This window comes from Aphis gossypii, chromosome 1 (assembly GCF_020184175.1).
Source record: "Aphis gossypii isolate Hap1 chromosome 1, ASM2018417v2, whole genome shotgun sequence".
Taxonomy (NCBI): domain Eukaryota; kingdom Metazoa; phylum Arthropoda; class Insecta; order Hemiptera; family Aphididae; genus Aphis; species Aphis gossypii.
Window position 1 is genome coordinate 80,946,956 of NC_065530.1, and position 16,543 is coordinate 80,963,498.

The window sequence follows — 16,543 nt, forward strand, 5'->3', positions numbered from 1 at the left end:
GAACAATCTTCCGTTTGTCGAGTGGAATACCGCGAGTTGGCACAGTGTGCAATAAGCGTGAATAAATCGATTAGTTCGGCGTGAAAACAATAACTGACGTGAGACATACATAAATTCGGCTGTCAAGTTCAAGGAATATATTTTATACGTTTTTATATATGTTTAGTATTAGGTTATCGAAAATAATGTTATATGACCAAGTTCAAGATTTCCCGATAGCGCATATATATTATCTATATATATAATATGTGTAATGTAGAATATAAAATAGAATGTAGTCGGTAAATAATTGATTTTAATCCGGTACACCGCTTGTATAATACATTATACCTACCAGGAAAAGCGCGAGTTTTGAATACTCTCTGAATTGCGTCAATTTACCAAACTATAGTAATATAATATAAATTATAATACATACATATGAGTGTGCATGAAAAGGACCGGTTAAGCTTTTATCCCACCACGGTCTAATTTTGTTTCACCAAATATAAATAATGTATCAATTAATTAAACTCTTATCTTGAACCATAGCTTTTATAAATTATTTAAAAAAATATGATAATAATTGACCACGGGTTGTGTTACCAAAAGTTCTGCTTCCCTCCCCCCCCCACCAGCTATAAGGTCTAATCACGCCTAGAATCATATAGGTACCTACTTACATTAAACACGTCTGTGTTGTAAAATTAGCCATATTATTTCGTTCAGAGTGACAAATTACTAATTAGTGGACGTGACTTAACGAATATACAGAGCAAGATTTAATTGAAAACGGAATGGTGCACTGAATGGAACTCGATTTGATTAGTACGAACCGTTATGTAGTCTTCAAGTGGAAAAAAAACCAAGGGTATACAACCTATACCTGTAGGTAAATGACGTGACGCTTCAGTTCAGCATAATATAATATTGTTATTCATATCAATCATATATAATAGTCCGAGACTTCAAGCACAGCATGTTATTTATTGATTCGATTTAGGGGCGCACTTTTCATGAGAACCTACTCACATAGTTAAACGAATATTTAAAAAAAATGCATTGAAGATTTTTTTCTATGATTTCGGATGGTACAAACCTTGAAAAACGCCGTCGGAATACTACGAAAAATTCCAAGACATATACCTAAACTTAGTGAAGTAATCGTGTAACGACAACCTTTACGAAACATTAGTAGGCATCCGTGGTCACTGAAAATAAATAACAGGTTACCGCGTCGTCAGACAATTATCAGCCATCCATCGCGCTTATTATTAAAGCGTGTGATGGGCAGTTTGCGACTTGGCCGCATAATCATCATTATAATCTTAAGTTCGGCAATTTGAGAGTAAATGATGATTTCAAAATAATTCGATTACCCGGGTACTCTCATCGGTTCGAATTGTTTATAATATTATTATGATATACATGTATACTATGAAATTATGCATTTTACTCATCTCGAAAAAAAATCCGTTCAAAGAACAAAAAGAACCTTCGCCCAAGTGTACTTATACGTAGGTATATATCATGATGCGTTTAACACAACCGCGCATAAAACACATTATTGTAATAACGACGTACGTTATTACTATCATCTGCACCCAGCGTGCGTTATTTACGTAGTTAATGGCCGTTGGTAATGTATACATGGTATATATGATGCGGTAAGTGCCATCTCACACAGAGATATGATCCTCAGGGGTGCTGTTTGAAGCGCTAGACAATAGAATGCCCCGGTACGTGTATCATCCGGCGTATACGAGATCGTCATGTAATTATTATATACGAACGTTGACGTAAAGAAATCGGAAAATAGGTGTATTATGTACTTACGTATAAACATACGCCTAATAATATCCTGCGCACGCGCACGTTCTCTCACATAATATTCTGATTGAAAACAAATACCCCGACGACGACGGTGATACCTGCCATAGCCTCAGAGTATATAATATAATATATTATGGCGATGGTCAGTGTACCTACCCATATAATGTAACAAGTCCGCGTCCTCCCGCCTATCAGATTCGTATGTGTACAATGTATATACGAGTATAATATAGCGAGGTACGTTAGAAAAATAGAATTCGTTCTATAATGAAAATATTAAATTATAATAGTCTATCGACGAGGACCAATGGCGTCTGTGGCTGTTAACGTTGATGATCGATTTAGTCATGCGACAGTGTAGTATAAGCGTTATATTACAGTATTATAATATAAAGATTCGGTGGCATTCCTGCGCGCCATTGTACACGAGATGACGATATAATATAATATTGTATTTATAGACTGTTGCCTATTGTCGGGCGCCTGTTATTTTGTTTGTGTATTTTATTTTTCCATTTCAACGAGTAGCCAATAAATTAACAACCCACACAAAGCCGGAGGTGTAAAGTTCAGAACCGGTTGGGTGGCGATTTTTTTTTTTTTTGCACGACGGAAGTCTCAACACCGCTCGATTCCCGTCGTCGTCGTCGTCGCCATCGTTATTATTATATCGGGTATGTTATTGTTGTACGTTAATGAGATTATATGTATACATAAAACATCGATCGAGAGAAAAAAAATTCGTTTTATATCCCTATAGTTCATTAATGGACATACGAACGGCTTTCATATTATAAACCGTGCCGTCGACAACGGCGTGTTCGGGAATCATTAGGTAAATTAGGTAGTTAGGTACTTATATCGCAGTACACGCGTGCCAATAATTATATTTCTCGTTATGTGTCGGTATTTGTACGACTCTCCTTCAAACCATTGACCTGTAGAATAATATTCAAGAAATCATCAGAAAATCGCGCGAAAACTATGTACATTTTTGTATATTTAAGTAAATAGTACAAAATGATTTCGTGGGTTTTTTCTACAATAGTTATTGACAATTTTTTTTTATATTTCGAGTTATGCATTTAAAATAATTATATACACGCCTGTTTGTTAACCTTGCTGCAGTGTATACAATAAAATAATATTGTGTTATTCTTACGCCATAGCCTAGTGAGTAAAGTAAATATACCACAATATATAATACGCTTTTCGGCGATGGCTAAGTGATTTCGTGTAAAACGCCATAAGCATCGCCGCCTCGAGCGCTGCACGTCTTATATGTATTATTATATCTGTGTACCGATCGACGTTTTAATTACAGTGAAAAAAGAATTACCACCACACCGTTTGGATGAGCGCATACTATTATCGTCATTATTGGGTCTATTAGAGGGTAATCAATATAATATTATGAACAATATTTTTTACGTTCTTACGAACACACACACACACATACACACGCTACAGACTCTTTAGTGCGGCGGTATGCAGTACAGTGTAATACCTCCATAGTCGTCATACAACATATACCTACCTACAACGCAGGCTATCATGGTGCGGAGGAAGATTACTTTGACAACGCGCACCGCCCCCTGTATTTATTTGGTCGTGATATTATGTTTCCAGTTTTTCTTTTCCCCCTTTTGTTCTTACACACGATCTACCCAGGGGTATACTATTATTATTATTATTATTAACATGCATACATATATTATAATACGCGGGATTGTCTTCGTGTGTCAGTTATATTATGTATGTGTTTACGCAGTCCGCGACCACGCCGATGTTTGCTCAGGAATAACGATTTTGAACGTTCCTGCGGGGTCGACGAACCTGTCCTCAACAAATTGCAGGCTGCTCCTCTCAAAATACGTCCATCGTCGACTGATGCGTAAGTCGCGAACCGACGATCGGCCTGGAGCATTTCAACTGGCAACTGCACACGCGTGCAGCTATAAATTATAATTTTATTTCTTTATTTTATTACTTAGTTTTTTTTTTTATTTTTTTGGCAAACGTTTTCGTCGATACTCAAAACAGCGGTCACCATACTAAATACTAAACCACCTAATACTTAATCATCATATTAAATAATATACTATAATACCTATATTTATTCTATTTCAAATTATATTTGTCAGGTCGTGAAGATTTATTTATCTACTCATCTCGCTAGGCGCGGTCCACTCGAGTTCCTCGCAGTTCAATACACTTAACCGAATAATTTAATGTCCCTGTATGACTCAAATGTGTTTACTGTTAACAATTCAATGATTTCGTTCATTTTTGTTGCGAATACTACAACAAATGAATATATACAAATATAATAATATAATATATATAACTACGTGAGAATTGAGGAGACAAAACTACTATACAGAAGCGATTGGGTGTTTTTTCCTTAATAAACGATTACGCACATATTATTATATGTTAAGTATATTGTATTATACTATTATAACATAGTTTAGTTCAGACTAAACAATAGCCGAGCACAAAATAATTTACCACGTTCACTAAATCGATATAAACGACGTGCAGCCTATTAAAGTTTTCCTTCGGAATTCTCAGGTCGATGACGTAAAAAATACCGGTTTCTGCGAGCCATATTGCGGAGTCGCTTGTGATTATTATACGTGCGGTCAACTTTTTTTTCTTTATTTTTGTTTTTCCGCCCACTAATGCTCACGACGATGGTTCAGCTCAAATGGTTGTTATTAGAAAAAAACGATGTGCCGTGCTTGGATATCTATAAATTTAAATTCGGCAACAAATACGCGCGTCGTATAAATAGACAAATAAAATATATTATAAACCATTAGTTTTTATAGGTATATATTATAAATTTATAACCGATGATGAGCGCTTATAATGGTAAAAAAAAGCTATATGTTCTGTCCATCATTTATTTTCTATTGACGAGCGAATTACTCATCTCATTGTAGATACTTGTACGGAAGGAAGTCCGTGATGAACGATGACAATAATATAGTGTACGTGATATAATACGGTGTGCACGTTGTAGTATGTGTGTGTGTGTATGAATAATATTTTCGAAACGCACATGACGTAGAGTTAGTGCTAGAAACTTGGGCGCTTGTAAATAATAATGTAATAATAGTTTATGCCGGACCCAGCCTTATAGACATATAATCGTGTATATACATTTTAAAACCACGAGCATTAGGTTTTTGTTTCCGTCTGTGTATTCAATTAATGAATCACCGGTGAAAGTGTTTATAGTTATGAATATATACGCTGGACTGGCCGAAGACCCCCTCGACCCGATAATAAACATAATATTCGGTTAATATACACACCTGTATACACATTATGCTAGAATGGAAATGGAAATCGAGTTTATTTTTTAGCAAGACAGCTGAGTTATTAATTTTAACGAAAACTCGACGTTGAATTTTCAAAGTGTATAAATTGGGTGTATATATAATATATATATATTTAATTAGTATAAATATTTTTGAGCATATTATACCTTTATAGTTGGACATTCTGTACTGTATAGTTGATATCAAATTATGATCGTACGATGATGGGTTAAACAGGTGTATATTATTAAAATCAAATCTTATATTAAAAAAAAAAAATCGTTTACTGTATAATATTAAAGTAGGTATACCGACCTGTAATAGATACCTACGTATATTTTGAATGTTATTTTTTTTCGTTTAATACTTTGATAGTAATGGTTATATTTAAAATAAGTACAACACGCATGTATATTTATACATTAAAAAGCGATAAAAAAAAAATGTTTATTAGCATCGAAATCAAGTAATAAAAAATATGTTTTATTCGCTCCGTTAATACTAAAACTAGATTCTACCTAATATTATTAGATTACTATTTAAATTATAGTATATAGCAATGATATAAAAAAATTTAATTTTATAAAATATTATATTTTTCGTTCTATGATTTAGAGAAGTTTATAAATTCCAAACTAAAAACATTATCATCATAATATTATATTACATGGATTATATTTTGTACTTGTGGTAAATTATAATTTATCTTTTCGTCTTATACTTATTTAATTCGTACAAAGGCAAAAAAAAACTGCTGAATCATACTGTTGTAGATATTTTTATCCTTGATCATAAATATATTTTAACTCAAAATCATCAGATTGGTACCAATTATTTGGGTTGCATTAATACTTGTATATGTAACAAAAACCATAAAAGAATATCTGCTATATTCGGGAATAGTCGTTTTCTCCAAAATACAATGTTATCGATCCTACAATATTATAGATGTCATAAATCGAGTGATCGATTAAAAGATCATTTTTAACAGAAAAAAGGTCATATAAGACAACAAGACAACAATATAACTAATGAAATCGATTTTTTGCGATACCCATGGAGAGTATCAATGACCATTAGGCGAAACTATGTTTTCATGTTCGCATATTTTGACTCTGGGAAAAGTCAAAAACGTCGTTCTCAACACATTATCGTCAAATTTAATAAACGTCGTCAGACATATATTACAGCGTAATACAAGAGTAATAATAAAACGAAATAATAATAATAATAAAAATTATTTAAAGATCGCTTGGACACAATAGTGATGTTAGTTCCACTCGTGGACGTTGTGACGCAACAAACACGGGGTCTGCTGCAATATCAAGGGCGTGATCGATTTTTATGGCCGTGCCTGAGTGTGCGCATTCGTCCTTTCCGCGGTTTAATATAATCGTATTATAGCAGCGATAGCGGTGGATCCATGTAACGAATTAGGAGGAAAAAACTCGCACGAAGCGCGAAAAAGAAATAAATACACACAATTACTATGTACAGCAGTGATTAACGTCGATCTTCCGTACTGTCCAAATCGGGACGGACAAGAGGGTTTACTTTCGCTCGTCCATATTTGGCAAAACGGGTCAAATTTCTACACATAAACACACACACACGTGAGACCGGCACTGTTGCTTTTCGCGCTTGGGAATTATTTTTCAAACGTCATAATCGCGAGCACGTAACAACCCATAATAGTGTTAATCGTTATTGTTTCACGAATCGACGGGATAAACATAATAATAATATTAGCAGCTTTCCACTCGGATCGACAAGAAATGACCGAGAAAAGGAACATATACCGCATTTGTCTTTGCTGCAACGTCGTTGCAATTTCTCTTTTCGGTCGTCGCGTCAACACCGCCGTGCGTGTTACACAACCGCGATTTATACGTCTGATTTTGGCCTTGAATATCGTACGTTCGTTATAATATTCATAATATTCATATCCTACGTACGATACATATCTAGACCATATATCATATATTATATGAAATAATGCACCAAGCCACAATGCGCCACATTTCCACTGAGCGTTATTATGTATAATATATATGTATGATGTATATATTGTCTTTTTACTTGTGTGTATGTGTGTGTGTGTGTGTGTGTGTGTTTGTCAGTCTTTTATCCATGATGCAGATGAGGAGAAATATAATTGTCGGCAGTAACGTTTTCACTATATGACATTCACCCAGAAAAACTGAAATTATGTAACCTGCAACAGACGGTGGCGTCTTCGTGGGTGCATACTAATGTATTCTTCGAACGGGTCGCGCGGGCAATATCGTCGCGCGCGCATTCTTGTATATGTGTGTGTATGTGTACAAATGCGAAACACTCGAAATAATAATGTTATTATTACGTCCTTGGGCCAACTCGAGTTCCCATATAAGGGTAAGCTATAGCGGTTTCTCCGATAACCCATGCCAAGCCGGAGCGGACGACCTCATGATAATGTCGTAATATTGCATGAGAATATAATAATTGTACCGAACCCGCAAAGATTCCATACGAAAGCTGTTGTGGATTCAAAGAACGCTGGTGAAATCATGAAAATATAGATACTAACCATGTACCTAGTCAAAAATAGACGAGGGCGTCTGGAAAGCAATCATTATATCACGGTATACCTATATACTAGCCATGCGTTTAAGTCTCCAAATCCTATAATATTATAATACGTTCGGCGCTCTCAGAAATCTATACAATATACTAAATAGGTATCTATATAATTGTATATACTTACGAAAAATTTACCGTCGTCGTGGTTTTACGTTACGGTACAGTCACGGGAAATCTTCTTACTTACACATAACTATTACGACACGAAATTCCAAAATCGGAAACAATAATCGATCAGTATTCAGTACGCCTGGTCACTGTACATTGCCCATTAACGGTCAGAGCCCAGTGCTCTCGGTAATTCTCTTTTTTATCGGTGTTTCCTGCATGCTATAGCTGCAGGTACATATATAGTCCAACCGGACAGTGCTTGGTCATCGCTATGACCATCATGATTATCTGACAAAAAGTACTGGTTGATGTCTTTTTTTATAACTGTGGTGGGCCGATGAGACTAATAAAAAAAAGTAATGTATAACGGTCACAATACGAATCGTGGTATAAGAATTCACTTACAGTTCCATTCAGTAATTTAATTCAATAGAAACTAATTTTTTCCATCAGAAGCGGCCAAAGACATTCGTCTTCTGTTTCGATTTATTTTATTTTTAATAGTCCACAGCGCTTATATAGTGTATGTGATGAATGGTGATCGATTGTTTCCACTACATATTGAGATTAAAATATTGACATTCTCACGGATAGTGACACGTATCTACAGTAGATCTTATAACTACACAAATTTGATTTGTTGAGTTGAATGTACATAGACTTCTCATGTATATGAGGTTTTATTTTTATAATACTTTATACCTATAACCGGTTAAATAAACAATTTGATAGTTGTAAAATCATGTAGATATGTAGTAGCTAAGTGGGACCTAAAATTATTAGATAATAATACAGTACTATATACGAATCAAATTTAAGATTATGATTATTCATATACACCGCCACATGTATATATAGAAATGTAGGTATAAATTATTTTAGATTTACACGCGTGGATAAGGCCGTGATACTGCCATTTATTTGAATGCGCATAATTTGCGTGAATATAATTTGGGGATAAAAAGAAACAGAAAACGCAATATAGTCATGGTGGGTAACCTAAGGTTAAGGGCATAGGAGTCTCGGATGGTTTCTCGGAAGTCATAACCTTGTAGTTAAAAGGAAGACGATATAACGACATCAGCTCAGATAATGGCTACTGCGTGAACCTAAACGAACCCAACAAACCATGCAATTGTTGATGGAGCGTTACGTTTTAGTCTGTATATTGTTGATCCGGTATTTTGAAAATTGACAATTTTCATAATAGACAAATAAACCAATTATATCTTAAACGAAAATTAGAAAAATTTTAAGTTAAATTAATGGTTATTTTTTTTTATTTAAGAATATTATTAAATGTATTATAGGTATAGAGTAGTTTATTGAAAAATCAAAATGTTCACGCCACTAGGTAAAACATAAGTACCTACATAACATACATTATATTTCCAGCAAAATATATAAAATATAATAATATGTCCTATATTAAAACAATTTATCATACATTCATACAATAAATTTACTTTTAAAATATAATATAATTTAATAGATCCGTGAGCTTATAATAGCAGCAGTTACACATATATTTTTAAATATCAATTCAATTTTAATTTTAAAATATGATTTATTACTGTCACATTATAAGTTTTTGGTGGTTAGTGTAAGCTATTTAGCAAGGTGCGTGAATGATATATTTATATATGTATTATATCATTATTGAAAATTTCAATGAATGGCATAAACCAACTACTATAAATCTCAGGGTTAACATCACCACATGGTATGTTTTTGTTTTGAAATATAGGGCACGTTATAGTCTTAGGCGATAATTATACCTAGTGTTAAAAAATGATCATCAATAGTGTCTAGTGAGCCAGTTATATTAATACAGTTAATTATCTGAATAGCTGGGTGTATAGAATATACAGTATACAGTTGTATACATATTCAAATAAAAGTCTGCAAGGTAAATATTAATTTATTTCCTTCCGTTCAATTACTCATTTCATATATTCGTGTGAATTGAATACAGTGTATATAATACTAACACTATGAACCTAGTATCTATAGTACAATAATGGTTTCGTAATAAGTCTTAGTTGATACTTTAAAAATGAATTATGATAATATATATATGTTTGGTGCGTCAATAGAAAAATCCATATGATTGAAACTCTAACTTTTTAGTTTTAAAAATATTATTATTATTGGATTCCTGTAACCGATTAGAGTATTAATAAAAATACTATATGTAAACTGACGTTTTGAATTGTTTCACAGGTAAATGCTCAAGGCGGAATTGGATTTGGAATAAAAAGAGAGATATTCTTCTTGAACTTGGAAGACGGATACTTTGGATGTCAAGTTAACGAGTCTACAACGGTATTGCAGTTGTATGAGCTTTCCAGGCTATGCGATGGCAAACAAGACTGTTACAAAGGATCCGACGAACTGAGACGAGAGCTTAAGTGCACGAGTAAGTTAAAAATTGTTTTATTTCAGTGTTTTTGTAATAATTTTAATTCAATAATCGATTAGTTAATAATAAAACATTCAAAAAAATAAAAATAACAAATAACAAACTTACGTAGGTGAAACCGGATATTTTAGTTAGTATTTGATATTATTTATTTTATCTAGCTAGTGCCTACGGAGATATACTTTACATATTACTTTTAACACGTTTGCATTTTTAACCGCAAGTCAATTTCGTCGTTTCAATCGCTATTATACTATAATATCTATCGCGTACAACAAATTGAAAACCTTGGAGGTATCGAGTCGTTACTCTCGAGATCTATAACTTTCACGACCCTCAACATGCAACGACTGTAGGCCCTGTAGCGCGAGCAGCCTACTATATTATAACTCATGCGACTAACGGGCGACGGTGTTTCTTTCGACATTGGTGCTCGCAAGTATATATTACAACTATATATATGTCACCATTATAAATCAAGTAGAACTGCAAAACTGCTACAGTAACTCATATTAATATTTATAATGCTATGACGTATGTGTAGTATTCACGAATAAACCACATAATATCAGATAAATTCGATTATATTTTGTTTGTTTCTTGGTCGCAATAATGATCATGTTATTGTTATTAGCCTAATGCTCGTGAAAAGTTGTACGACAAACATCGATCTAATTGCATTAATAATAAATATTTAGTTCTTAAGACCGATATAAAACCTCTATTAAAAGAGTTAAAAAACGAACAAACGTTCAAATTATATGCATCATTCGAGCGTAGATATAAATCTAAGAGGCCTTAGATCGAATATGTATAATGTATCTTTCAGACACAATTTTTTATTGAAAAATAAAACATGTAAACGCATCAACTTCCGGTTCCACATATGACATACGTAATCAATACATAATATAATAAAATACATTTATAATAAACGTATTCTATTGTACTTCACTCAAAGTTGTTAAATCGTCAAATCCATCAGATCTTATGCGTGTACACTGTACAGTCGATAATATATATATACTACTTTTATTATTATCAATAATTATTTATTAATATATAATATTATAATACGTGTAAGCTGCAGTGACCGCACGCGTATACCACCACTGTCACTCGTGTAAAAGAAAAAAGCACCGGGCCTAGTCAACATATAAGGCACAATAATAGTATTGTGTACTTACGTACTTGCCTCCTCCTATATTTCTAATGGGTATGCGCAGACAGACACACAATGCGTACGTAATAATGGCGGGTTGATGTATAATATGCATGTACGCACACCTACCCGAAACGGCCTGTCGTCGTATTCGTCATCATACCGCCGTCGTCGGGGACGTGCCGTGGGTCTTTTAATAATCAGCCGGCTGCAGCACGCTGTTTGAATAATCAAACGCCGTCCGTACACGAGTGTAAAATAATGAAGAAAAAAATAAACGACGTGTCGACGTAACACCGTGAAATAAAACAGGATTAATCGTACGCCGCGGCCATACCATCATTGGTGGCCGACAATTCGAGATCTAGAATTAAAAAAGGAAATGCAACTAAATCGATATAATATAATATGTGTAAGGGTATATTATTTCATACGTTTACGCACGCTATTCGAGTTTCCGGTGTTTCCACTGGTTTATACTTCTGCAGGTGACGAAACATTAGACGTCGTGCTGAAAATACCTACTAGACACGGAATGACGGAACGCTGATAACAGATTCAATAATAATATATTTTACGCTTTTTTAAAATTTATTTTTTTTTTCTGAAATACGATATCAATAACGGACAACGGTGTTAATGATTTCTTAAATTAAAATTTCGGTTAAACGAGTAAGGCCCCCATACACCAAAAACGTTATTCAACCACAAAATATGTAGTTATATTGTCTTTGCAACGCTCTGATAAAAATGTCACTTCATCAAAATGTCAACAATAAATGATCAGACAGTTACAATAACACAATTTTAAACATTAATTTAATGATCCGTTTTGAAGTAGTATATTATAATATTTTATATAATAGATATTAATAATAATATGCATAGCAACGAATAGAGCATGGTGATATACAAATATAATATACACATTATAAACAAATATGAAATAAGTAATAATAACTATTCACTATTTACTTGTATTCCAGTATCAATAATTTTGTCATACAAACAACAATTACAAGTTGTGTTTCAGTAATAGTAACATATAGTATATTACAGTGTTTAAGTGGTGGAACATTTTTTCGAACATTTGAATATTATTGAGTAATACTATATAATACCTATTCATAAACGATCGAGAGGTTATTTGCCATATCGGTTATAAATGGTTTTTATATAACCATTACTGCTTGTGTTGCGATACGCGTATAATAAACACATCATGAGAAAAATTTTGTTTACTAAAATTTCGACTGGACCACTACTCAGTTACAAAATCCATAATATGATACGGCGTTCCGCAAAATGAGAGTCAAAATCGATTTGTCATTGAAATCGGGAAAATATATTTTTTTCTAAAAATACACGTTTTGCGACCATGACAATGTATCTATATACCGTTTCAGTTAAAGACGGCAGGCATCGCGACTATCGTATAGGAAAGACGACATGCGATATAACAACGTTCTAGTATGTATAATAAAAGTATACATAAAACAATGCGTTATGGTCTCAACACGTTCGAGAATACACTTCTCGGACTGATATTATGATCTCGTATACCTATCATCATTTTAATGTATAGGTTTATGCAGACTTAAAAATACGCGACTTTAACTATCGATTTTGTATCATATAAGTACAACGTTATACTATGTTATATCACCGCTCGTCGTGACTTTGAGATAAAAAAAAATCATTACAGACTATCATGTAGTATATTGTTTATACATAAAGTTAATATATAGTTATTCATGTGCTCGGATCCTAATCAATATATGCAGTATACATAGTATAATTTTAATATAATATACTTATTAGATAGTACTTATTTAATATAATGTTGTGTTGTTGTATATAAAGGCGTTAGTTCGTTTTATAAAATTTATTTCGATCGGTCCGATCTTCAGATGCTCTCAGATGTGTCTCGAGGGATGTCATAGTCCGAAAGGTCCTATGGCTACAGCGTACCACCCACAATACACGTAATCTGTTTCAATTGTTGTTATTATAGTAAGTTACATTAACAGACAAACAACGCCGACAATAATGACAAGATAGGGATAACCGCCCCCAAAACATTATGAAAGATGTCGAAGTAATTTTTTCTACTCACCGCTCTAATGTTTCTTTACAGGTAATTTTTATTGTTAAAACATCCAGCCCTATGGTATTTCTTTCCGACTTCCATTTAATTATCCCACGAGGACCTTCTTCGTTTTTAAATACGGGTTACATACATATCATAGTATTATTATTATTACTGTTGTATCTTGGTAAAACTAGAATATGATATACAGTAACACGAACATGGCCGCTGCAGCAATGCGCATCGTAATAATTTTACTCGAATAATTCACGGTTACACACACTGTATAACATGTTTGTTCGTGTGCACACACAGAAAAAAAATTATGTACAAGTACATAGTATAATAATATAATATACTATTTTTGTATTGTCACAGCTCATAGATGATGATATTTATCGCATATACAAAACGTAATTTGCATAACGCGATTCAATGTTGACAGATCACTTAAGTGGATAAATCGAATTTGTTACGTTATTATGGACCCGTAACGATATTAATTTTCAAGATAATAATAAATATAATAACAATAACGATGGTGCAGGTTGTTAAATTATTAGGAAAAAAGTATGAAATTTTGAAAATAAATATTATTCTCTTTTCGGTTATCATCTCAGCAGGAAAAATAAGTAATAACATAATACTTACCTTTCGATAATGTCAATATTATAGCAGTCCACGATAAAAATTTTAAACTCACGCCGTGGGTATTAATCGTTTCCCCATACTTAACTATAGCTAATAAATAACTGCAGGAATTCGACAATATTATGCCTATTATTATACTTATAAATCAGAGTATGATGGAAAGATAGTTTATACTAACTTTTTCAATCCCGTTTCTCGAATTTCCCAAAATTAATATTTCAGAGTTGGATGGTGCTCTTACTTATATTTTGGTGATGAAAACTTAAAGCACGAACAGTGATAATATGATCATCAGTTGTTATTATAAAAACGAAGAAAGTAAAGAAAGACAACATTTTAAAACGTAGCAGTGAACCAGCGAATTATTTTGAAACCCCAGTACGACCGATCTTATATATACCTTATTGTATACCGATATTATGTACATTCACCGGGTTGTATACAAACGCCAAGTAAGGTATACATCAGATTTCGTCTTAAATCTACATTTGCGGTTTGCATCCTCGATATATCGTAAATAGTATACTATTTGCAAATGTAACAATATATATTATGCATATTGCACCAAGACCAAGTATTTATATACGCTTATTATTCCACGTACCAACAAGTCATTGCATACGATATTATTTTCGACTCTAGCAAACCGTTAAGAGTCGCGTGATATGATTAATTATCGCGCGTAAAATGTCGAGGCCAAGGCCCTGCTATTATAGCTCGCTGACCTGTCATCCCGCCGACGAAATCCGTTCGCTCGCACGTACCCACGATAATGTTATTACACTATATTTATTCCTCCATATTATATTGCATTGTATTACTCACACGTGCGAGATGTGTATACGAAACGGAAGTTACGTACGGCGAAACGTCGTAATGATAATAATAACAACAGTATATTGATATGCGAGTGCGCAACACGCCAACGGAACTCGTCCGGGGTAAACGCCTGCACCGTCCGTCTGTGCGGTTTTTTTTATTCCTCCGAATTCCCGTTGGCCGACCGATGACGGACTGCAGTCTTCGGAGAGAGGTCAACGACGTATAACATCTTTTTCATTTCGCGGCCGCTCGCACATTTAAGTCATTCAAGTGTGAATAATATATGTATAATTAATTGCCGTCGCGTTATGTTTACGCGGCGGGTACATATAAATACTATTATTATGTATAACGCAAAACATTGAGATATATAGGTGAAAAATTATATTATGAACGTTCGTCCCGCCAGATTTGTCTACAAACCACGTTATGCATTTTGTTTCCGCGTGCCCCGCGGGTCGCATTGGGTGAAGATCGGTCACGAATTTTTTTCCAAGTAAAAAAAACAATGCACGCAAATGTCCGAGTAGTATGATCGAATCCGACAGGGCCGTTAATTGTGCATCGACGCTGAAACTCGAACAGTAAATAAATATATATTTTCCAACATCCAACAGAATATCCGCAATAGGAAAATAAAAATAAAATAAATAATAAATCGTGCGTTTCAAAGAATGTTATATATAGCAGGTATAACTATAGTCTATAACTACATATGCCTACGGTTTATATACGTATAATATTATATATTATTATATATAATATTATATAGTGACCGTTGGGTGAACGACCTTAAAATAACCAATGCCGCTGCTATGTCGCTTCGATTCACTTTTCTTCCACGCGTCGTACTATGTAATAATTGGGAGTCCATTTAGAGCATCCGTTTCTTTCTGCAGCGGTCCCGTGTGTGAGTGAGTTTATTTTGCGTCGCTCGTAATACTATTATTATTATTATTGCTCTAACTGTAAAGCGTTTTTGTTTTTTAGTCGGCTCTTTGGCAGCGTATATAATGCATATATTTTTTATATATCTATACATATATAATGTATATAATAATATTAAAGAAAAAATTAATATTTAACGTATATAGCTGAGTGTACGTTTTCCGTTGTTTCGTGTTTCTTGCATTAAGACTCAAGAGAACTGTCGGTATTTATTTTTTTCTGCAAACACCGAATCACACCAGAGGTCCATAAACTGCTATTACACAAACAACAATATATATTATTTACTCAAGACGTATAATTTGAAATTCCAAACAGTACATTTGTATTTTAATAAGTACACATCCATACATTCATATAGACGTGTAGACGTGATAAAGTGGTCCAAACGTGTGTTTACGAAATTCTAAAGAATACGATGCACAAATACCTATAATTTTAAAAGTGTAAAACCGTAGACGATAAAAAAAAAATTCAAAAGTAATGATTTACTTAATAAAAATTGTCGGTATTCGGTATTATAATTTTTCAAATTTTTATCAGGCAGCTGCTACAGACATTAGTGTTACTTTCTT

At 33.5% G+C, this 16,543-nt stretch overlaps 1 protein-coding gene across 1 annotated transcript in view; it reads left to right on the forward strand.

The window, feature by feature from the left end:
• Positions 1-16,543, forward strand: part of LOC114126776 (uncharacterized) — a 126,000-nt gene that overhangs the window by 16,755 nt on the left and 92,702 nt on the right. The window contains exon 3 of the mRNA XM_050209554.1: positions 10,098-10,293. Within this exon, the coding sequence (XP_050065511.1) occupies positions 10,098-10,293 (196 nt within the window). The remainder of the gene's footprint in view (positions 1-10,097; positions 10,294-16,543) is intronic.